The following is a 25415-nucleotide window of genomic DNA, read 5'->3' as shown; positions in this document are numbered from 1 at the left end:
TTTTGTTTTTGAGTGTCAACATAAGTACTTTTTTTACACCTTTTCTACCCTACAGTCTCCCTCATATCTTACCCACTGTCTTTCAACTTCTTCATTAATTATTATTTTATATTACATGCATAAAAAACACATATGTATATAGAAATACAACTACGTTGATTCTTAAATTAATGCATCTGAGTTAAAGGGTGTTCTGTAAAGTAGATAAAGATCTTATTTCAAAACATGTATCAATCATTTCTTCTCTTCTTCGGCACACTTGGAAACTGTATTTACTGAATCACTGAATACATTTAATGGTGTTGAAGGAACGGCGGGACTGTGCCCGCCACCCGGCTAGCTTTACCCAAAATAATTACACAGAAACTGTATTCATTTAAATACTGCCTGGTCCCTGGCCCATTATCTGTAGCTTCTTATTGGTTGATTCTCATATCTTGCTTTAACCCATATTTAGTAATTTATATAGCACCACGAGGGGTGGCTTACCAGGAGAGAGCTTAACCTGTGTCCATCTCAGAGAGGAGAAGCATGGCGACTGCCTGAAGCGTCTCCCCACTCCTGCTACCCAGCATTCTGTTCTGTCTACTCCGCCTACCTAATTTTCTGTTCTCTTAAAGGGCCAAGGCAGTTTTTTTTATTAATTAACCAATGAAAGTAACATAGACAAATAACTCTCCTCCATCATAATGGCATCTCACATATTTTGCTTTAAGTGTGAATGTAACAATACAATGTAGAGAAACAAAAATATATCAGAGATTATATGACTACAGAAATGGTGGGGAAGAGAACGAACACCAATACAGGACAGGAAACTGAAAGGAAATGACAATCTAATAAGGGATTGAATGATGACTAAGAGTTTGAAAAGTCTAGATCAGTGTCAATAAAAGGTCAATAGAAAGGCTGATAAGTAGTATCTACAATATAATATATCTATCATTATGAGTACATAATCCTTTGCAATACATTTTAGGTTGAAGACTTGTAATAACAATATCATTGATATGAAATAATTGGAAAGTTTTTCTCTGTAATATTTCAGTCTTGTTTTGTCAGGCACGCCACACTAACTGCCAGTTTTGAAGTATGTAAGTTCATTAACCAGTCCATTTGTCTCTTGATTCCACTTGAAAGTACAAAGAAGAGAGGAGAAGTAGGGAAAAAAGAGAAAAGGGAAAGGGGAGTGGAAGGATTGGAAGTGCAGAGAAAGTGAGCAACAGGCAGGGGAGAGGACAAAAGCAGAAAATCGGTACATTTATGAGAACAAGATAAAACTCCAAAAGAAACAAAAAGAGGTAAGATTCAGACTACCTTTTCCCAACTGGTATAAGAATTTAGAGAAAAAATGTGAGTTAAACTAAAGTCAAGAAGATAGACTTCTCTCCCGAAGGAAACATTTAGAATCTGAACTACTTGTATATAAAAAGACTCTGGAAGCAGAATTTCCTAAATTTCAATCCTAAGCCTACACCTTATTATCATGGTGGCCTTGGGCAGTTTGCTTATTTCATATTACCCAGCTCTCTCAGCGCTAAAATGGAGATGATTTTGCTACTTATCTGAACAGGCTATTTCAATTTAACATTTCCACACTCAGAGAACAGAGCCTCAAAGACAGGAAGCAGAACACCACTGCATGGGTTAATCAAACATAGATGCCTATGAATATCACAAACAGCCTCAAAGGACAAAAGCTCAGCACCTGCCCAGTGACCACTGTGAGGGAGGGTTTGAAGAAAGTTTTCGTTTTTGCGGAGTATGCTACAGATACACCAGAATAAAAGACAAAAACAAAAACAAAACTGACATTTCACTCAACCTCAAGCATACTGCTAAGGACAACAGCTTCATATCACTGGCATAGACATCCTGAACTCTTCATGGCTGCCACCCATAAACAACTACCTGAAGTCTTAAACATTCTAAGGTCTACATCCCAACTGCAGCCAAGTGAACACAGACTATTTTGTAAGTTTTAGAAAAATTTTAAGTGAGATTAGTGATTTGCAAATTCATTAGGCTTGTGCTTTTAATGTAAAACATCCAATTCAATTTATGTTGGGAGCTTTAATTCTGGAGATATATTAGATGTTGACCCAAAAAGTATTTACTAGTTGTGGAACATAGATTTGATTTTTCTCTGCTATAGTCTCCTCACTTGGCAAGTCAATAGAGAAGAAGTGCATGGGTATGAGTGTGTATGTGTGTGTGGGGGGAGTATATCTAAATGCTTGAATATATGTATGTTTATACATGTGTATATGTATGGATGTACACATGTGCACATATATAAGGATATTACCAGCACATACTTTTTTATCAAAAATTTATTTTCCATGCTATTAAAAATTGTATGCTTTTAAAAAATAAGCATTTTCAAGCATTCACTATTACTAATATTGTTTGATTGGTTGCAACATGTTGGGAAATTATATTCTACTCTTAAATAAATGGCAAACTATAGAGCCTATGCAATATTATTTCAAACTTCCACAATAAAATATAAATTTAAAAATCATGAGAATGTCTACCAAATGGATTAAAGATGCTTTAGCATGCCTGGTGCTTCCTATCAATTATATTTTAAAATTATGCAGAAGTCATTAATTCACCACTTTTAACATGTAAATCAATGAGTTATTCAAGTTCATCAGGTTTACTGCAAAGAGATTACTGAAGCAAACAGAAATGGCAATAGCTTCTCAATAGCTCCCATTTCTCATCTCTTAGAAATAGTTTAAGTGCAAGGGAACAGCTTGCTAGTTACTGGAATGAAACCTTGCATCTTTTTATGACTGCCTATTCAAACGTAAAAAAGCAAGGAGGCATCAACTGTTAACCTATCTGACAGGAGCAGTTAATCCCTCCTTGAGAGTTCTACTGTGCACATAAAATACCAAGAATTGTAATTTTTGTTTTCTTTATACAGTATAATGTTCTTTTGATTGAATAATAAAAATGTCTCACTTTTCATTTTGCTCACAAAGATAAACTTAGGGGCAAACAGTGCTGAAATAAAAACAGCAGTTTAGAGTCTCTCGCTCACTTTCATTTAAAAGTAGGAGAAATAAATAAAAATCGAGAGGGGAACTGATTGAATCAGTTTTAAAAACACGGTAATAGCTGAAAGCTCATTAGGAAGGGCTCTCCTTGTTTGGTATAATTTGCATAGTGAGGAGAAGGAAATGAGCTATTAAAAGGTCATTGGATCGATCGGAGTGCCGAGCAGGTGAGTTTTCTCACAGCTAGGCTTAATTCACTTTATCAGAGCTTGTGCACAGTCATACCAAGATAAATAAGGGTGTATACTTCATAGGGAAATGCTCTCCCTACATTCTAGGATCTGACTATGATGGGCAGCACCTAGGTCCCTTGGAGATTCCCACACCTAATTCCAGAATATGTGCCTTCTACAGGAAAAATGACTTGTCCCCAGTAAGTAAAGAGTTTAAGATTTGAAGATGCTCGTGGGTCGTAGGGAAGACCTAAATATAGTCAGTGGTTTATATGGATTGTGAAGGAATTTTAGACGAGGATAATAGGTTTGAAAATGCTACTCCTAGACTGGATTTGAAAGGAAAGATGGGGCTCTTAAATCAAAAACATACAAGCAATCGTTCAGAGAGGCAAAGTCAATAATCAGCTTCTCCCAAAATCTTCAAGAAAGAAGAGAACATCATGAAGAGTGACATTAAGACTCAATTTAGATTTTCAGCCTCAAAACCATAAAATTGTACCTGGTGGCTTTAAGTGTCAGGCACTGAGAAGCTTATACGTCATGGTTACAGAAGTGATGTGGACCATATTCATACACACCTTTAACATAGTAGTTCTAATTTAAAATTTTAATGGATGAAACAAGATTTAACCAGACATTATCCTTGTATTTATTTGAAACTATCAAATGTTTTGAAACAAATCGACAATAACAGCCAATATAAAAATTGAGCTTATCTTTTTCAGTCTCATAACATTAAACAATGTGTTTTATGTCAAATAGCAAGATGTGATTATATACATAAATACATTGTTTCACTTTTCAAATGCATATCTAAATATCAAACTATATTTTTCATGTATACTTGAGGAATTTCTATAAATTAACTCTCTAGTATCTATGAACTTAGACTTGTTATTTTCTTGAGTATCTTAATCAATTAGGGAAGACCAGAATTAGTGTATTCTTCTTTGTGGAATGTACATAAAATGCACATAAAGGGCTCATACGACCACAGTGTGATTCTTATTGTTAAATACCTTGTTTAATGTCTCACAATACTTAGTACAGATTCTAACAGAAGCATAACAGTATATGGTGACATTGTGTAATTAGGGACAAATTCTGATCATAGAAAATCTTATGTAAAACAATTTAAAATTGTTTTGCTCTCTAATTCCACAATGTTAGCATATGTCCACTGAGCTAAGCATAACATTTGTATTTTCTGTACTCATTGGGCCAGCTCTTTAGAACATTCTCCGACACTGTGATATAAAGGAGGGTTGAAGCTCTGCTTGACTTAGGAAGTGCTTCATCTTCTCAGAGGAGTGCTGACTATGGAAAGCACCGTTTGCACTAATTCCCGGCTCTGGTACTATAATGTCTCAAATGAACATACTTGTTTTATTCACTGCCAAACTGTACACAAACCATAAGTCAGAAAAGTTTTCTGTTATTTGCTTTTTCTTTCTTTTATTTTTTTGTCCTTTCTATTATTTTTGTTTGTTAGTTAGTTAATTTGTTTGCATTGGGTAATTGTCTCTGAAATGAGAGCTTCACATTCGAGGGGAGGTATGGGTGGAGGGGAGGGGAGGGAAGGGGGAGAAGAAGGGGAGGGAAGGGAGAGGAGGAGGGGAGGGAGGGGGGAGGAGGAGGGAAGGAGATGGAAATTTTTAAATATATATAAAAAAAATAAACCATGAAAAAAAAAAAACACATTTGAAAGAATTTTTAAAACAAACTTTTAATTATCCAAATCATTTGAAGTGTGTCGCATGTGTCCCGCCTTATAAATTTGTCCCCACGGGTCTTCTATAAACTGCATCATATATCTATTCAAAAGAATTCTTACACTTTTTGCCAGTATGCACCCTTGTAACACCATTTTGGGGTGTCGTTCTCCATAATAATGTATACTAACAGGAACTACAAGTTAATAATATAAAAATCATAATTCATTTAAGATGTGACTCAAATTTATTATTTGGCTCAGAGAATGGATATCATAAAATTTTATCTTAAATGATTAAAACCTAAATGGAGAAACAAACCCAGTCTTCAAACACTGCAAATATTGCTAGTCTTCTCTTGTAGACAAAGCAACCACACCACCTGGATTTGCACTTAATTTACCTATGCATGCAGCAGAGTAATATTAGGGTGAAAAGTGTGCTCCTATGTGTCCCAAACATGTTTCTTCATTGTTTAAGACACTGGACCATTAAGTATGAGATGTTATGAAGCACACACTCAACTACGAACACCATGGTATATCTGTCTTCATCTAATTTGATCTTTAATCCTATAGTAGTTGATCATCACACAAATATTCCTATTAAATACTAAACAATAAAAACAATACATTGTGACTGATCACTTAAATTGTATTTATTTTCAAATACCCACTCCTGTATTATGCATGTGTTTCCCTCCAAGTTGTGCTGTATTCCACTGCTAAATAGCCTGGGGGCATGCTTTAGAGACAGGATACTGCTGGAGCCTATTCTGGGTTTTACTAGTTTCATAGTTTTGTCTTTCTACAAATTATACAATCTGGCTCTGTGAATTCTTGGATACTATTTAGGCAATATTTTACGAATTTATTAAACAAATTACCTGATACATAGAAGAACATTCACACTAAATAGATTATGGGCATGATGACAAAATATCCTTGTCATGCCAGAGACAACATATATTACATGAAGACAAAGACCCTTCTTATAGTTCTTCAGATGTTTTCCTACATGTCTAGAGAGTACTGTACTGTGTACATAATTTCCCACGATAAATGTCAGCAATGAACAATTGCACCCAATAACGACAAAAAGCAATTAACTGCTTAAAATGAAGAACTAAAATACAAGAAAGCTTGTCTCAAAGACTGACATGTGAGTGTCCTGGAGAGTCAGGAAAAGAACAATGGCAACTAAGAACTGAAAGTCGTTGTGTTGGCAAGGGAAAAGAAGATAAGAAAAATAGAATAATAATATATTCAGCAGAATAAGTTTTGTAACTTAATTTTGACCTCAGTGAAATGGGACATAAAATAATGCTCAAGATCACTTAATTTTATGATCTCTTCCTATATATTCAATGCTTCTTTATTGAACAATATTCTAAATGCATATTCTCTTAAGATAAGAATGAAAAAAGACTAATATAGTTTTATCTCAAAGGATATTAATGTTGTATTAATACTGTAAATGACAGTGTATGGATTCTGATTTTATATGAAGCTAGAACATTTGCTTATTTGGCAATAACAGCATATTAGAAATGCTTAATATTAGTAACATAAAATGTTTGTGCACACTGAATATTTAATGATTCCTTCCAAAATTATGAGTCTAGCTAGACTTGTGTCAAAAGGCAGGCTAGGTAATTTGCTTTTCTAAATGGATACGTTAAAAATTTTTAAGATGAAACTTCTATTGTATTATTTTGAGGCTTTAATTACCACCTCAAATATCACTAAAGGTTCAAGAATATTGAAAAGAGCCAGTAACCGTAGCTTCTTGGAAAACTAAGGCTAAAAGATCAATCACAAATAAGAGGCTAATGGGAGCCAACTTAATGAGACCCCGTCTATAAATGAAAGTTCAGGGACTACATCTCACTGTTATATTAGCTCTCATAGTCTAGGTTTAATACCTAGTACAAGAATGATAAAATAAGTTATTGACGGTCATCCCCCCCCCCAAAAAAAATTATTCGGGTATCTATCCAATCATTCTACAGCTCCAGTAAATGCAAAATAAATGTGTTATAACATGTTAGGTTCTATGTGCTGTAAACATCAAGGATGAATAAGGCATGAGTTCGGAGCTTACATTTTAGTTACATTTACATTTTTTAAAAATTAAGCAAATTTACCTCACGGTTTCTCTGATATGGACAAGCTTCATTCAGTCAGATGAATAGAACAAGAGACTGATCTCCCACAAATAAGCCAGAATACCTCTTGCCTGTGTGTCTCTGAGGTTCAATTTCACTGTTATTCTTATATATAAACTCAAATTTAAACGTCCTATCTCTATGAGTATCTCAAACCAGGCTTCTAGGTACCATAAGCCATGGATGTTCCTCACATTGGCAACTGAAGATCTTGGAACTAACCATCTCTCATATACATGAAACAATTCATTAGTTATAGGCACATACACATATGTACACATGCACTAGCTCACACTTCATTCATTGGTTCTTTTCCTCTGGAGGACCCGGAAAATCCTGGAGCAGATTTGTTTAGAGCAATGGATAGGCATGCAAAGAACTGGACACAGGGAAGAGTCTACAGCTCGTACGGAATGGAATGAAAACTTTGCAACTCCATTAATAATTCTTAAATATGGGTAATGAAATCCTACATAAAGCAGCAGTAAAAGTAAGTTGCAGCTTGATGCCCAAAAGTGATCGTAAAGTTTGCCTTTTTCTGCATTGCAATGGGAACCACTGGATCGTTTCTTGTTTTCTTTTGTTTTGTTTTTACACACAACAGAGAAAGGACAAAATCTATTTTGTAGTTATTTGGTTTGACATATGGAGTTGTTGGAGAGTCATTCAAACAGGAGATAGGAAGACTTATTAGTAACGACTATAGCCATAGACAAATATGGAATCAATCATGGTGATGACAGTGGTGCATCTTTGGACCATTTTTCAAACTTAATTTATAATCAAAATGAGGGACAGGTTTTACAGTCATAAACAGAATGTGTAATGTCAATCAAGCGAGTCTTCTAGGTGGGTGACTTTGTAAGATGCAGGATTTTCATATGAAGAGAAAGTATTATGTAAAAATCAAAACTTTATTTTTAAAGTATTAATTTTTACTTTTCTGAGCTCACTAGTTAGAAATATGAAAGAGAGAGACATAGAGATGTTTGCACATCAATATTTATTATAGTATCCATCATGAAAACCAAGTAACGGAAACCACATAGATGCCCAACAACAGATGAATGAATGGTAAGGAAAATGTGGTATCCATACAAACTGAGAATTTTTCAGCTATAAAAAAGAATGAATTTATGCCCTTTAGAAGAACATTGATGTAACTAGTAAAAATCATATTAAATAATTATACCAGTCTTAGAAGAAGAAGGATTAATAAGAGGTAGGGATAGAAAAGGAAGGTGGGAAGATGGAACAGAAAAAAATCTTAATACACTACGCAAATTTGAAAACATCAGACAGACATGATATTTAGAGGGTCTAAGACAGTGATTCTCAACCTGTGGGTCAGGGCCTCTTTGGAAAATTTCTATCTTCAAAACATATTTACAGTGTGATTCATAACAGTAGCAAAAAATATAGTTATGAAGTAGCAACAAAAGAGTTTTATGGTTGGGAGTCACCACAACATGAGGAACTGTATTACAGGGTTGCAGCAGTAGGAAGGTTGAGAACCACCAGGGCAAATATAGAGCTCTAGAGATCTTAATTTTGTGGTTATTAAGGGAAAAGCACAGTCATAAAGAAGCATCTAATAATTAAGTTTTCTGTTAGAAGATGTTAGTTTCCCTTTACCATAGAGCACTATGAGAACATCTCAACTGTTATTGAATAAGGAAGCTTATTTACAGAATATGTGAATGTGCCCAATATCCTTCTCATCTATTATTCCTGAGAACAAAATTTTATATAGTTCTTATAAATTATTCACAAAGAAACCTGAACTTTCAGGATACATACATAACAAGCAATAAAAGTATCAGATAACACAAGAATGTTCTTAAGTTTTCTATTAATGAGACTAGCATCAACGGTGGGGGAAAAATCAGAGTATAAGTCTCCCCTTTCTACAAAAATTAAGTAATTCAACGTTGGTAATATTTATATGTTGTTGAACAAAATTAACTCTTTGGCCATCTTTCTGTTCATCTTTCAATAGAATTTCCTCTTTCCAACTGACTATGTCTGCATTAGTGACAAAAACATTTACATTGCTAAGACTATATAGGCAGACCTGGAGTCTGTAAAAGCAGTGGGGAAATTGAGTTTCCTAAGCAACAAAGATCACTCTGAAGTGCTGAGCTATCAACAACAACGCAGAAGGTTTACTGTAAGAAGCTACATAGTAAAAACGGTACATAGCCCAGTGAAGGCGCTTCTCTGAATTACCTATTCTTCCATCTTTAAACAAGTAGCAGGAAAAATCCAGTGTTTCATTCAAGGATAATAGACACCGATAACCACGACTCTAATGACCTGAAGAAGCAGATGTTTTAGTATCCATATGCTCTCTACTTTGTTGCTCATCTTATTACTAGAACAAGCAGATGGATACTAAAAAATCTCACATGAGTAAAGAGTTCCAAAAATAGGTACTAGGTGGCTTTGTTATCTTTGCAATGACAGATTAATTCAAGATTCATGGGAATCTATCTAACAAATCATTCATGCCCACACCCATAGAGAAGAGCCAGAATCACTCATTCCTATGGTACAAACAATAGAACACATCTCTTATTCCGAAACAAGATTTCAATAAATTCCTTTGTATACTATAATAATATAGTATGGAAGAATATGTACTGTATTTACAAGATATTAAAAAGAATGTTACATTATATTATATCTACAGAATTTATAGCATTAATTAGATAAGTACAAATTGTCAAGAATTTGAGAAGCCATGGTAAAGCAAACACAACATCAGTGGAAGTTTTAGGAGCCCAGAGGACCTGGGATAAATTCCCAGAACCAACATGGGAGCTCACAACTGCCTATTACTCCAGTTCCTGGGGATATGACATCCTCACACAGACATACAAGAATGTCAAACACCAATGTATATAAAATTTAAAGAGGAAGAAAAGACTAATTATTACATCTTACACTGCCAATAAAAAGAAAAAAAGCAGTACAGTATCCAACAGGTTTAAATGGGTTCAAAACATATCCTGTCTATCCTGTTTATGGAATATGACTGAAGGAATGATGACTAACAGAGAGGCTATGTACATCAAAAACTTTATATATATATAAAGTACAGGGTTCTCTGAAGTAATCTACTGCTTTCATCTATGACCACAAACTCTGTGACATTAAAAATATCTTTGGTGGGAAAATATACCTTATAGAGTTCATGACAAGCCCTGGTACAAGAAACAAAAAACAAACAAAAAAGCCCCTAAAAACATCTAATGGTTTTAAGTAAGTTCCAGTCACTTTCAAGAACTACACACACTTAGAAGCAGTTGATAGTGTGCAACTGAGCCTTGGTTTAGGCAGAGTGCCTGAGAAGAAGCTATTAAGAAACCATGATACCAAAAGTAGTTAGTTTTGGTCAGCCAGTTTGTAAGATCAGGCAAGTTCTGCAGAAATCTGTCATTATTGGATGAAAACGGTACATTTGAACCTGAAAACAAATTAGAAGAAATTGGTCACGCAAAGTACATGTCAAGGAGCCCAAGGCACGTATATCCACCATGATGCAATGACTAGCTCCCCTCAACTTATACTTCTTGTTCCTGGGAAGCTCAGTAAAACTACCAAGTCTCTCTCAGCCCAGTTCACATAGCTTGGCTTCATGTGGGATGAATGTGGAGTGGAATATTCTTATCTAAGAACTAAGATGTATACATGGGCCCAGTTGCTCCCAGTGTGCCACATTTGTATTTGTGCTTCCCGTCTATGAAGTTCTAGGTTTTATAGGACTCCCAAAAGGAAACAGTAGGCATCCCAAACTCTCTGACCATTGATACCTTTCCATCTTGAGCTCCTTATAACAAACAAATAAGGAAATGGAGGATCTGCCTTTAAGCAAGACTAATTGAAGCTGGTGGTTTTTAGAAGGTCCTGGTATGAAGGTCACACACACACACACACACACACACACACACATTTCCTTACTTAAATGAATAACAAATGAATCCATTGTGGATGTGGCCTCAGAAAAGGCATACTGGCCAGTAGCTCATGTCCTTCAAAGTTACCCCACTGACAATTCCCATGCAGGCCACTGAAATTTCCAAGTGATGGCCAGAGGCATCCAGAATCCCAACCACTCTACATAAAACTCCCTTGTAGCTGATCCTGAGTCAACATTCTTCAATTCTTTATTCAAAGTTCTCTTTTCTTTTTAAAGATTCTTTCCTAAGTAATTTTACATTAAAAAATTATATATAAATTGTCCCAGAGAAAACAAACAAACGACATGTAAACACTGCACTCTGCTTTGCCCCATCTGTGCAAAGCTCTATAATGCTGTAATAATTTCTGGAAATATGACATTATGAAAGTGAATGGAAAGAACTCCATATTTAAGTATTTTTGGGTCAGTTTAAGAACCATCTTTAAGAAAACCTAGGATTTTTAGATTTGGAAGCAAAAAAAAAAAATCCCATCTTTTTCAGATGCATAAATTGTTTCATTTTTTATTTTGCTTACAAATGTCTATTATAGTTTTTATAGAATTCAATTTTCTTTTTGCTAATGATTAATATATAATAATTAATATAATATATAATAATGTTATGTTCAGATGTAAGAAAAATCATAACTAAGATACACTTAATTATTAGGTATACAATTTTATGGACTCAGTGTTAAAATCATTGTTCAACATTAACCAAAACAGAACATGGGTCTAAGATCTTGTGAAGTGCATAAACTTAAAGGAAAGCAAGACATAAGAAGCAGACGTACTGTTCTGTAAGTAATCTCAAATGCAGGAAGCAGTAAAAGAATAAAACAGACCACTCCTCTTCACTTGCATTTAACTCATTTTTACTCTATTCTCTCACATACCCTTGCATTTTAATTTGAAGTGTGTGTTTAGAAAATAATGGTTGTCCACATCCTATAATATTACCACATTCTTCAGTGTGCAAACAACACCATATCCCACATATTTCCAGCATTTGGCTAAAGTGCAAAACTGTCACTGTTTTGGAGAAGGAATTCTCAAAGGCAACACTTCTCCATGTTTTTAAAATGGAGAAAAAAAAGGAGATCTGACTTTGAAGTACACTATGACCCTAGTTGTACTAGAAAACATTAACCTCCAAGTATGAACTATGGCGCTACAGTTAATTTCAGGGTACTTCTCTTACAGAGAGATTCAAATAAGAGCTAAAGTCATTCTGAGTGACTTAATCGCCTCTGGAAATTACGGGTGACTAGGAGTTAAAGAAAACATCAGCTGCTTAGAAATGCATGGCAGGACAGTTGAACATAATACCTTTCCTGTTCTCGCTAGGAACGGTTTCCTATGGAAGCAGTTTCTGTATCAAGCACACAATAGTCAAAATGGCACAGGGTTATACTACATGACACAGTAACTGCATTCAAAAGCGTAGGGAAAATGACATTTATAGCAGCAAGGCTGTAGCTAAACACCTAAAACAAATCTCTAAGCTCCACTAATTTGTAAGCTTTGAGGGTTGAGGAACTTGCTTAGCTAAGGGGAGGGCAGAGCTTGCAATCAACGTTCTTCAGCACAAGATTTTCAAGAAAAGAAATCCACTGATATAGTCTCCTCAATTAACTCAGTGTGAAAAACGCTCCAGCCATACCCAGAGGGAACTTAAGGCAGAAATCAGACCAAATATGACATTTAACTATCAATCTTTCCAAGGCCAGTGATTGTTCATCAGCTTGGGGGAAAATGAAGTCTTACAGCTGACAAAAGGGATTTTTTTTAATATATAAAACCACATGCAACTGCTTTACATGGAAGAAGATAACTTCTGCAAAATACATAATAGAGGCAGGTTTTTTATAGGTTATTATGCTATACTTTCTAATTATGAATAGGCTTAAAACACCCTATCAATCCAAAAATAAATTTTAACAATTCTTTTTAAAAAATAACTTTCAACTCCAAGAATAAAAGTTTTATGCTATGAAGTGATGATACCTGTGTGTGTGTGTGTGTGTGTGTGTCTTTGGTTAAAGCTAAAAGTTAGCATTAAAGCTATATTTTGCATATTATTTAAGATTTGCATGGTTTAATACAAGAAATCTAAGCATTCATGTACCTGAGAATAGCTTTCGTAATTCATTTGCTTTATACAAATGCTTATATTTATATACATGTCATATTCCATTCTAAATTTAGTCACTGCAAGATTTGCAATAATAATTAAAACCTCTGGAAATTCATATTTCAAATATACTTTATTCAAAAATTAGGGCATGGTGTGTAATATTTATAAAACTTCTAATTCAGGGTGTGGCTTGTAACAGCACTTCTTTTGTATCTGTGACTTTATCTTTAAAGAACAGTGTATTCTATGTTAAATTAGCTACAATTACCCTGGACGATAACTTAAGTTCCTCGAGTTGTTTGTAGATGTATTATGGGGGACTGTAGAAATGGCTGGTAAACTGTAAACTCATAAGAGACATCTGGGCATGACAAATCTCTGACTGATAGAAAAGAGGGTCCTCTGACCATGCAGTGGTGCTGGCTCCCAAGTGCACATTTATCTCTAAAGATAAAGTAAGATGTAAAAGAATAGTACTTTGTAGACTGAGAACTATTTCTACCTCGACTACTAAAAGACAAGAGGAAAGACTATGGCAAATGTCTCTGAATTGTCTTATGTGCACTTGTATTTTATGAATTATTTTTCTGAATCTATTTCAGAAAAGATGCATGCAAGCTACATAAAATATAGAAATATTTTTTGTAGCATACAAATGTGTTTGTGTATAAATTTTTTAGTTCTCTGCCCTTGGAGAGGTTAAACATTTGGGTATCAAAGCATTTTATTCCCAATAAGTAATCTCAAAGCATTAAGGCATTAGCAAGTGGGGTTCAATAATGGCAGGAAAATGTGCTTTCAAACATTATCCAAAATAATGTGATGATAATAGAGTTCAAGAGCAGCATCACTGTGAACAGGGAGGAAGGGTCTTTGGATGCCAGCTGCGATGGCTGGAGGAAGGTGCTAGTGAGGCAGGAAACTATCAGAGCATACTCAGCCTGAGTGAGGGTGAGTAACCCAGGCTGCTGTCCAGTATGAACAATCCTTGCATCAGTAAGAGACTCGGTGGTTTCTAATCCAGTCTTTTTTTTGTTTGTTTGTTTGTTTGTTTTTCGAGACAGGGTTTCTCCGCAGCTTTAGAGCCTGTCCTGGAACTAGCTCTTGTAGACCAGGCTGGTCTCGAACTCACAGAGATCCGCCTGCCTCTGCCTCCCGAGTGCTGGGATTAAAGGCGTGCGCCACCACCGCCTGTCTTCTAATCCAGTCTTTACTGTAATCATATCACTATCCTCTTGACCATATAATATAGAATGACCATAGTGGAGAATGTCTATCTCCAACCCTAGTTGGACTATATGTATTTAGATGAATGTGCACAAAGGAAGAATGGTATCAGGCAAAGGTTGAGGTCTAATTGACTGGGAGCTAAAACCGAAATTTGTTTTTTAAGGAATGTATCATTTTTGTCAGAAGGAGAGGCATAGAAAGGATACACCAAGATGAAACATGAAGCAATAGGAGAAAGTGAACACAATAAACGAGTGGGTAAGCGTCCGTACTACCCAGCCCAATAACTTGACTTGAACCCCTGAAGCCCACAAGGTGGAAGGAGAAAAGTGACTTTTGCAAGCTGTCCTCTGAGGGCCCAGTGTGGCTTGTATACAGACACATACACACAATCAATACATCCATCCACCCATCCATCAATGAATACATACATAAAGGCAAAATAAACAAATTTTTGAAAAAAACAATAAAAGGCTCAGAGGATGAGGAAAAAGTACAGTACACATCTATGTAAGCATGAGCAGAAAGACACAAACACAAAACAATATAAAAAACATTAGTCATGCTGCTTCTTGGAAATGCTTCAGGTATAAGCTCACCAATTCTGAGCTCTGAGACATGATGGGCAATGAACTCAAAAACTACCTGACAGCTGTGTCTCTTCATATCTCAGTCTTACAGTACAGACGTGTTCAATTGCTAATGCAAATTCAACATTGTTCATTTCATAAAATGAAGATATTCCTCACAAGTCATGATACTGTGTTCACAGTAAGTCCTAAGTAAAATTGTAGTAAAAAATTGTTATATTCTAGTATTCATATGGGTAACCTGAGATTTATGAATGATAAATCAAGAGATTTATGCATCTCATTGATTTTATGAATATAAATAAGAGTTCTAAAAGAGAATAATTCATCTTTAGAAAAACAGAAACCAAGTACTTTTTTTAAAAAATGAAATTATTTCATCTTTTTTGAGATTATAACATAATCACAACATTTCTTATTCTCTTTCAATCCTCAAAACTTTCCTACATTCTCCTCTTTGCTTTCTTTCAAATTCATGGGCTCCTTCATCACCAATTCTTGTTACAGCCATATATGCAAATGTATGTTTATTTAAATGCATGCTGAATAAAACAGCTTTCTAGATGTATCTGCCTGTTATAATGGCTTAAAGATAAATAATATCTTATCTTAGCATTTCAATTAAATATAGTTTATTGACTTTTAAGAAAAACTGTATGAACATCTGGGTAAGAAATCAATATTGGTGTTTTTTTTTAAATCAAAATCAGATGTTCTTAATAAATCTTAAAATTATAAATATTTTTATATCACATCCATAATATTATTCTCATTGTAGTCAATCATGTTTATACTGCAGCTTTTCAATTAACCACAGAATAAAAGATAAAATAAAAATAAAAGAACTAATATTTATAGACTTTGATACAAAAACAAGATTTCTGCTAGTATTTCAATCCATATATACTGACATAAGAAAATAAACTTACCCATAACCATAAAATGTATTAGACATTTTCAGATAGACTGACCGATCGAACTGCCTTTCAGGGGAAAAGGGGAGCTTCCTATCCCTTAGTCCTTCCTAAAAACTGCTTGGCAGATGTGATTCAACTGCCAGTGGTTTTGACTGGCAGTTAGATTTCAGAGGATGGAAACTCTCTACACTTGCTCCTTTCTGTCCCATGAATAAGAAAAGGCACCACAAGCAAACCCTTCCGTTTTGTGCTTCCCATGAAACCTGAGGTGACAGAGTGAGCAGACAGGAAAGCTCCATTGCCTGTGGGTTTCCCACCAGAGCAGACTTCCCTGAAAAGGGGTGATGTAGCACAGTGGAGCAATCTTCCCTCAGCAGCAAACTCACCTCGGTGGCTCTACCTGAAAAGAACACGATATTCTAGCTCTTTCCCAGGTCCATACTCTGCTGCTTTTGAACAGCACTTCTCCTCAACATTTTAAAGAACCTTTGCAAAGCTGTTTCTACTTTAAGTCCAAAGGGGATTGGATGTAGGTTGCCAAGATTTGGGGAGAGCCCAGAAACTCCCAGGAACTGAGACAACTCTCCTACGGTGTGAAGAAGGGCTTGGCAGTCTATACAATACCAACTCTGAATCCTGGTGCACATAATGTAGCTAAGTAAATTTCAGACACTTTATTTCACAGATGCTGCTCAGAATTTTGAAGGATGATGTCAAGCTTTAGAGGATAGACACCTCTTCCTAATTGAGGTAAACTTTAAGGAAACTCTTTGGGTTTGTCACGCACCCATTTCTGCTTTACTTTTCTTTCTGTGTTGCTTTCCCTCCAGCTGAAATTCAGGCAGCGGTGCTCTTCCTTCCCTCTTTATTTGAACCATGCTTACAAGTTTTCATGGTGCAACCCATGGTGCATGCAGCACCTTTCTGTTGCCTCTAGCATCTATAGTTGTTCCTTTCTAAACCAATCACCAGGGCAATTCTTACTGTCCTAATCTGTGTTTTCCATTAGTTTATCCCCTCGATAACTTTTATGGCTTACCTATGACTTTATGGTCTGCCACATAACTACATTAAGCATACATAGCAAGTCTGTTGATTAATTGACTGCCTTTACCCCGTACTTAGGCTAAATCTCTACAAAATTTCAGGGCCACAAATTTATGTGCATCATATGCCTTCTTGAAACAGTCTCTGTGCTTCCCAGAATATGCATAGTAGCTTCGTATCCCTGAATAGGACATCTACCCAAGGTAGATAGACACAATTCACAAATACAGTCAGAGGTAACAAACGGAATGCACCGATGCTTAGTGTCAAGCCTAACTTTCCTCATGTCCTATACGACACAATTAACCATCAGAAAAACACTCTCCTCCAGAGAAATCAATTCCCTTCGGTAGCCTGTTATCTGCCCATCCTTCTTTTCAGGCAACCAACCAATTAATTAATTAATTAATTAGTTAGTTAATTCCCTGACAGCATCTTTCAGTCAAAGAACAGGCATTTTTCTTTTTCTACCTGCTTTGATACACTTGAGCAAAGTTTTAGTTATCTCGGAAAAGAAATTATGATTTTTCTCTGTTTTGACATTATTTAAAGGCCACATACATTTTTTTCTAACAGCTTTTACTTCCTACTCATTTATTTTAGATATCAACTGCTTATAAGCTGTCTGTTAGAGCTCTGGGGTAACTCACTGAGAACCAACTGTTTTCTTTCATTTAGGCATGTTTCCCATGCACCAAATCACTCAGATATCTGCACATCCCAAAGTCTACTTACAGTGAGAAAATTATATATTAATAATTTCTCTCTAATGATATTGTAAAATGTCACTAATGTGATCCCATTTGGCAACTACCAATTCTTAATATAGATTTTTTTCATTAATAACAAGAAACACCCATTCTTTGAGTAAAATTGTAGACACAGAATACTTACAGACAGAATGAATAGATTTTCTGAAAATTTCTAACACATTGCACTATTCCATAATAAGTATTTAAATGAAAACCAACAGTAAATATAAGATCGCAAAATTACGCTTCTAATAGTTGATATTGTCATCTGTGATTGTGAGCTCCTTGTGAATATATGGTCTGTGCTGTAAAATATAAATAGCTATCTTAATTTAATAAGTGATACCAGTAAGAAAGAAAATGAAATGTTTTTAAATTAAGATAATAAATAATATCATGTGTTTAAAAAGTTGAAAGAAACCAATAATGGGATACTTTACACAGGATCTATGCAATGTTAGAAGAGAAAATGGAATTAAACTGGAATAAACTCCCTCACCCAAAAAAACTGAGTACATTCCTTGATAATGGAGCATGAAATGTTTTAGTAATTTGTATAGAAAATACTTCGCAATGAAGAGCCATATACTGGAAAAATAAAATTTTACCCACAGCATAGTATTTCAGACTACCTGTTATAATTTGTCTTAGATTAGACTTAATAATATATTAAGTCTCTTCTCACAACTTTTTGAATTTACATTGTCAAAATTTATAAAATTAGATTTGAAAATGAAATGTTGGATAGATTTTTACGAATGTAATAATGTTTTCAGTCTAGTCCAAGTGATATCTTTACATTGACAGTCACTGAAGCAAAGACAGAAAAAAATTCATTTTGTGAGACCATTCAATTAATAGCAATTATAATGAGTGAATATGTTCACATATTTATTCAAGAGGGTACTTTGAATATTCTTCCAACATACCAATCTAGGGAAATAATAAGGAAAGGAAAAGCATCCCTGACTTTACTCCTCGCCAACATCACCCCTTAAACTGACAAGGAACAGGGGTCCTGAAGCTCACTTGCAGGATGAAGCTGGATGTGTTGCTGTTGGCATTCCTTTAGGGACACAATCCTTGAGCCCCACTCCTCTCGTTATCTTCCAGAAGTAGGGAGACCAGGCCAGAGAATGTGTGTGATGAATCACGTCTCTATGTGAAGAGCAATCCATGACTTTCTATCTCTTTCTAAATCAGGTACAAACTGGACCCACGAGACCCAGGCGTAATCACATCTCCATAAACTCTACCCAAATTATACTAAAATAATACATTTTATGAAGAATACCAAGCCCACATTTTTTTTTAAAAAAAAGTATTTGTCTTGGCTTCTCGCAGAAGTTTTAGGTGGCTTACAGTAAAAAAACAAAAATTATATACAAAGTAAACATAAAGCTTTATTACCAAAATAAATAAAATTAAAGAAATTAAGATGATTAAAAAATGCTTTCATGTGATTTCTTTGGTGTCGTGGCTTCCCAAGACTTACCTAACTTCTATGTCTTCACCTCTGATCATCAGTGGTCTGAAACCTGCCACCATTATCAATTTATCCACTATAAATTTTTGGCCTTGGTGTATGACCTGCTCGATCTAAACTACTTAGAGTCACCTGTAAGACTTACCCAGGGAGGACACTGAGGACATAAGCACATGCCACTGTGTAAAATTATATGCCTGTTTCCCACGTGAAATATTGCCAACGTAGCCACCAAATAATGCCAAAAGTACCCCCAAATTTCCAAGATAAGCAGATCACCCCAGATGCTTTTCTTCGGTGGTGTTTTTCTCTGAGCACCTATGGACAGTAGCTGAAGACAGGGGAGGGTGAAGTCTAAGCCTAATTGTATGGTGTGTGCTTTCAGATTAAGTCCCCCCAAAACATTAAGTTAACTCTCCTCTTCTGCTGGCTGACAACTTCAAATGGTTCAATCAAAGGCAGTATCCATTTACACAGCGGACAGAACCCTAATAAACATACCTTGAGATAACATTGCTACGAGCAGGCAACGTCAGGGGACTGGGAATAAGGAGCGGTCGACCTTCAGCTGCAGCCTTATCCATTGGAATCAATGTGTTTATCAGCTTCAACCCACTGACAGTTGGAAATTTCTTCCAGAACCTTCCTGTCTTACTTATCTCCTTTCTCTCAATCCTGCCAAGTCATTTCTGCTCAGCTACTGCCTACAGTGTTGTGTTTAAGCTGTGTGAGATTTGCTGATATGACCTGAAATGGGTAAATATAGATGGGTAATGTGTCAAGTACATGTGTTTAATGAGCAAATTCTACTTATGGCTCTTGATCTGGGAAGCTTTGCGTAGACAGTGCTTTAACTATTTCAGGGCACCAAGTAGTTGACTTCTTTCCATTAAAAATACCTAGAGCTAGACTTTCCATTTGTAGTGGGGAGTGGTTGATTGGTTTGTGCTAATGCAATAATCAGGATGGACTAAATAAACTCCTGGAAGTTAAGGGAAGAATGATTACAAGTACACATGAAGTGAGGCCATGGACCAATTTTTCTTCAACTTTTTGGCACGTAAATACAAATAATTACAAAAAACATGATTTGACAGGAAAATGTTTCAAAACATACAATTCAGATTACTTCAGGAGTCACCTAACACTTTTGGGGTTGACATCCTGACCCTTCATACTATAGCTAATAAATTCCCCAAGCACAATGCAGAGTGAACTCACCAAATTAATAACGCCAGATAAAAGAGATATCAGGTCATTATTCATTTAATGACCATTTAGAATTGAAACAAAATTAACCTCCTAACAGTATTTGGGATAATTTTTTAAAGCAAGTAATTTTGTAAAATTCAAGTTGGTATAATCTTAAAAACATTAACCATTAAAAAACATGCAAGTAAGCCAAAATAGGTATTATCTCATTAAAATACCCATCCCAAGCAGTTCACATGCTTGTGTTATTCTATTATAAACTTTCTGCACTCTTTTCTTCCGGGAGTGTATGTAATTATATATTGTAATGTTACATACAATTCAAAATTTGGAATAAATATAAAGGGCAATTCCCATTTAAAAATAAAATTGCATCAGAATTTTCAGTGGAGGGCCAATATCTTTCCATCACCTGTCACAGTAGACACTGGACTGCTAATTCCCAAAGCAGCACCCAAGATTGATGTCAGTAAGCTACTACATTTGGGAAGAAAACTTCTACATTTAACTAAGTCTTGTTCTGCCTAGATGACAATAATTGGAAGGTTTTATTCATCGTGATGATACAATCCATACTTTAAAACAAATATCTCAATGTACTAGGACTTAAAGACTGAATTTTATGCTCAGGTTTGAGGAAGCGGGATCCCACAGTTTAGCCAGAAAATGCTTTTTATTTTCTTTTACTGCTAGTCACTAAAATACAGTGCAAAAAATTAATAATATTTTGCATGTGGTAGGGATGATTAAATGAAGTGATGGTGGATTTACAGGTTTGCAGGTTATCATAGCATACAAACTTTTTCAACGTTTGTGTTTAAAGTTCTCATTATTTTTTAAAGATCTTAATGTAAAATATTCAAAATATTTCATAGATTTCAAAATCTATGTTTTCCAACTTTTAAATATAAAGTGTTCTCTTGATCATGAAAACTTAAAACATAAAATGAAATCACTTTAGGTGAAGAAAGGTCTTGATTTACAAAGTAAAACCAATGAAATGTAAATCTGCCTTAGCATTCTCTGGCTTTAGTGGACTTTGTGGCAGTCACCAGGAGGGAGGTGACAAGCAGGAATTGCTGGAGCCCACTCTCTGAAGTCCTGATGCAGGAATTTTGAGAGTCCTCCTCCTGACTCCCTCACTTTTAAAAAGTTCTAAGACAAAGTTTAGGCTGATGATTAAGGTTCATTTGTTGAAAGACTACCTCCTATGATCCATAAAACAGATCTGAAAAGTAATATATAAATGTTCTATTTTCACCCACCTAATAGCTGTGACATTTATAATGGCTAGAGATGCTGATTAATATTTTCCACACAAGGCCAACTGTCTTCCTAGCTAAGTGACTAACAGCCCCATTCATAATAACATGAAACAAAGGCCACTCTCTTCATCATAGTGACCAACTCAGTAATGGAAAAGCATCCTCCTTACTGATAAGTGACATAGGCAAGGCTTATTTAAATTATTGATTTCTGCTTATCTACCCTGCCAAGCTGTAACCTCATTCTTCTGGCCAACAGGGGGCTTGCCTAAGTAACCCAAAAGATGGTGAGTGTCAGGAAAATGCAAAGTTCCTCTCTTATCTTTCCAGAATTCCTCCCTCCTCGGAGTCTATCTCACCACCCCTTACCCCAGGGACAAGGTTTTTCAGTACAGCCCTAGCTGCCCTAGAACTCACTCTGCAGACCAGGCTGGCTTCAAATCACAGAGCTCCACACCACCTCTGCCTCCCAAGGGCTAGGTTTAAAGGAGTGTGCACCACCACCACCTGGCATACTTCATATATTTCTAAAAACAAATCAAAAATTCCTTTCAGCTGGAAAGATCTGAGCCAATTAGAAAGAAAAATAAAATTGGACAGGAGATGACAATAACTCAAGGGAACCACTCTTCTCACCAGCAATCCTTGACCCTAGATAGAATCCTGAGTTCTAGTTCCTGTTTCTCTCGAGAGAGAGAGCTAGAGAGACGAGAGAGAAGAGTAGAGGAGAAGAGAGAGAGATGTAGAGATCAACAGACACTACAGAAAGAATAACTCCCTCAATCAATAACTCCCTAAAGCCCTACATCCTACACTCTCCTCTCTCTCTCTCTCTCTCTCTCTCTCTCTCTCTCTCTCTCTCTCTCTCCTTCTCGGGGCAAAGAGAGAGTGTGTAGCAGAGTCCTTAAAAGAACTCTAAGTGAATCCTAGTTCTCTTCAGGCCCCGCCCTCCTCTGTTCAGGAAATTGACTATCTCTTTCCTATATTTTAACTCACCAAAGCCAACACTGACCACCATGTTTGCGAGGGACACTGCTACTGTGAGAGAAGTGGCTTTGACTTGGCAAGAAAATGGAGAACAGGGGAATGAAGGTGCTCAGAGGTGGGAGAAAGTCAAGAAGGGATTTGTCTCAAGCCTAGAACAAAACTAGGAAGACATGAAAGGGAGTGGCAGCAGGAAGAGCTAAAGCCCTCAGCTGAGGATCACCCCTTTCTGCCCACTGCGCCCCAGCCACACACTATGTAGCTGTTTGCCCAGGATGGAAGATAGAGGAGAAAGTAAGGGCTCAATGGTTTCTGCTGCACTCATCCACCCACTGCACACTATAGGTTTCCCAAGGAGTTTGAGGACTTCAAGTCCATGGTTCCAGTAACCACTCTACAGGCAGTTCTGGAGTTCTGGAGAACGAAGGGAAATTGCCAGCATTTCCATGGATTCTCATAGTTTTTGCCCCAGGTAGTTATTGACCTAGCCTAAACAGTCTAAGGCAATGCAGAAGCACGAGTTTTCCATGCATTTTCCTAGTGCATGAGGGTGTGTGTTAAGAGGCAGTCTTGGCCTGCTCTATCCTCCAAATCTTCCCTTTTTTCATTATATCCTTCCAATAGATAGATAGATAGATAGATAGATAGATAGATAGATAGATAGATAGATAGATAGATGATAGATAGATAGATAGATAGATAGATAGATAGATAGATAGATAGATAGATCTTGAGAATACAAAAGTTCCTTTTCTTTTAGGGCATTGTCAGCTTGTCCCAGAAGATAAGGCTAACTCCAACTTACTACAGGCATCCAAGAAAAACATGAGGGGTGTGTGTGTGTGTGTGTGTGTGTGTGTGTGTGTGTGAGAGAGAGAGAGAGAGAGAGAGAGAGAGAGAGAGAGAGAGAGAGAGTCTTAGGTGACTAAACACAAGAGTGCCAACTGCTGACAGGCAAAGGAACCAGGATTTGTTTGGGAGCACTTCAAAAGCCTTCCAATTAATAAGCTCACCCTTCGTCCTTCCTAGGTCCCAAGTCTCTTGGATGGGGCATTCTGAAGCTGAGATTTTGTTCTGGTTGTAGAGAGTGGTGTCCTGCCCCATAGCAGAGACGCGCGGACTTCATCTTAGGTTCATTCATGCATTTGCTCATCCATTCACACAAACATGTCCCTTAATTGTGTCTGGCACTGAGACTCTTGCCTGCTATTTCCCCTCCCCAAATCAGTGCTCATGGCCACGGCTGGTGCAGAATACAACTCAACTGTCACCCATTTCCTGAGCCAGAAAAGCAAGTCCTGTAGACATTCACAGAAAAGGGTAAAAGAGTTCTTTTTTTTTTTCTAAAGGGTAAAAACGTGGAAAGGAAGAAAGCACCTGCAGGGAGAGGGACTTCCCAGGAATTAAGGGATGGGAATGTGAAAGGGACTCAAGGGGGTCACATTCCAAGGTTCCATTTAGGGGTAACCGCGGCAGTGACTCCGCGGCTTGCAAGCAGCTAAACCATTATTAATTCCAAGACTGCAAGAGCCTGTGTTCCCCCGCGGGGATAAATCAAGTGCAAAGCCACTAGTTCCCGCGAGTGCGAAGCTGTTGGCCCGACCCAACTCAGAACCCCAGTCGAGGAGCCTGGGGAGCCGCTCACAGCCCAATCCGCAGCGCGCTCGCTGCCTCCTTCCAGCTCCCAATAACGTGATGAAGTGTAAATCAAATGCCACGCCAGGAGGGGCCCCCGGAAAGGCGCGAGTCGTGCATCTTAGCTCAGCAGCCTATCTTGCCTAGGAATCACAAGGTCACGATAGCGTAGCGATTCCACTCACCGTACACTCCTTGGCCAGATATCCCCTCCAGAAGGACTGTCAGCAGCCACACGAGACCGTACACTAAATCCATCTTCACGTGAACATAAACATATCCAGCCCAAGGGGGACGCAGTGGAACCTTCCGGAGGCCAGCGTCCAGTCAGGCGCGCTCCACTTGTGCCCGGGCCGAGATGAGGTGCTCAGGAACTGCTCCCGATGGAAGGAAGCTCTGTCCGTCTGTCCTTCCCTGGCGGCGGCCGCGAGCAGAGCGCTGGAGCCACACACACCCCACACTCATGCACACACACACACACACACACACACATACACACACACACACACACACCACAAGCACACACTCACACACACGCACACACACACAAGCACACGCGCGAACACACTCCCACTACACAATACCCCATACACTCACTCACACGCAAGCCGCACTCACACCGGGCGCCTGGGAAAATCGCAGACGCCGGGGAGGAGCAGGGGGCGGTGATGGGAAGCAGAGCTGTGAGGACAAGTCTTCTTCGGGGAAGAGGCTCCGGGCTCCCGGCGCGGGCAAGCGGCAGGCGCAGGCAGGGGCCCCGGGGGCGCCGCGAGATGCAAACCACGCTGGACAGCCGGGGAGCAGGAAGTGGCCTCTGACCCGGCCACGAAGCGGGGCTCCCTCGCCCGGGTTCGCCTTTACAAAGTAACTCGCGAAGGTCCCCAGAGGAGCGTCAAGCGGCGGCAGCGGCTCGCCCGCCCGCAGTCCGGAGCCCCCAGCCCTGCTGTCTTGCCTTCCCCCATTCCATCAGTTGCCATTGCAACGCCAATCCTGTTACACGACAGAGACTCGCATCGCCGAGCGGGGAGAGGAAGAGGAGGAGGAGGAAGAGGAGGAGTGGGAAACGGGGGATG

General features: G+C 37.5%; 1 protein-coding gene across 1 annotated transcript in view; it reads right to left on the bottom strand.

The window, feature by feature from the left end:
- Mdga2 (MAM domain containing glycosylphosphatidylinositol anchor 2) overlaps positions 1-24600 on the bottom strand; it is a 702900-nt gene extending 678300 nt beyond the window's left edge. The window contains exon 1 of the mRNA XM_038337153.1: positions 24528-24600. Coding sequence (XP_038193081.1) covers positions 24528-24600 — 73 coding nt within the window. The remainder of the gene's footprint in view (positions 1-24527) is intronic.
- Positions 24601-25415: the final 815 nt, after the last annotated feature.

The sequence above is a fragment of the Arvicola amphibius genome, chromosome 7 (genome assembly GCF_903992535.2).
Source record: "Arvicola amphibius chromosome 7, mArvAmp1.2, whole genome shotgun sequence".
Lineage (NCBI taxonomy): Eukaryota > Metazoa > Chordata > Mammalia > Rodentia > Cricetidae > Arvicola > Arvicola amphibius.
Note: the sequence above shows the minus strand (reverse complement) of the source record. Positions and strands in the feature narration are given on the sequence as shown.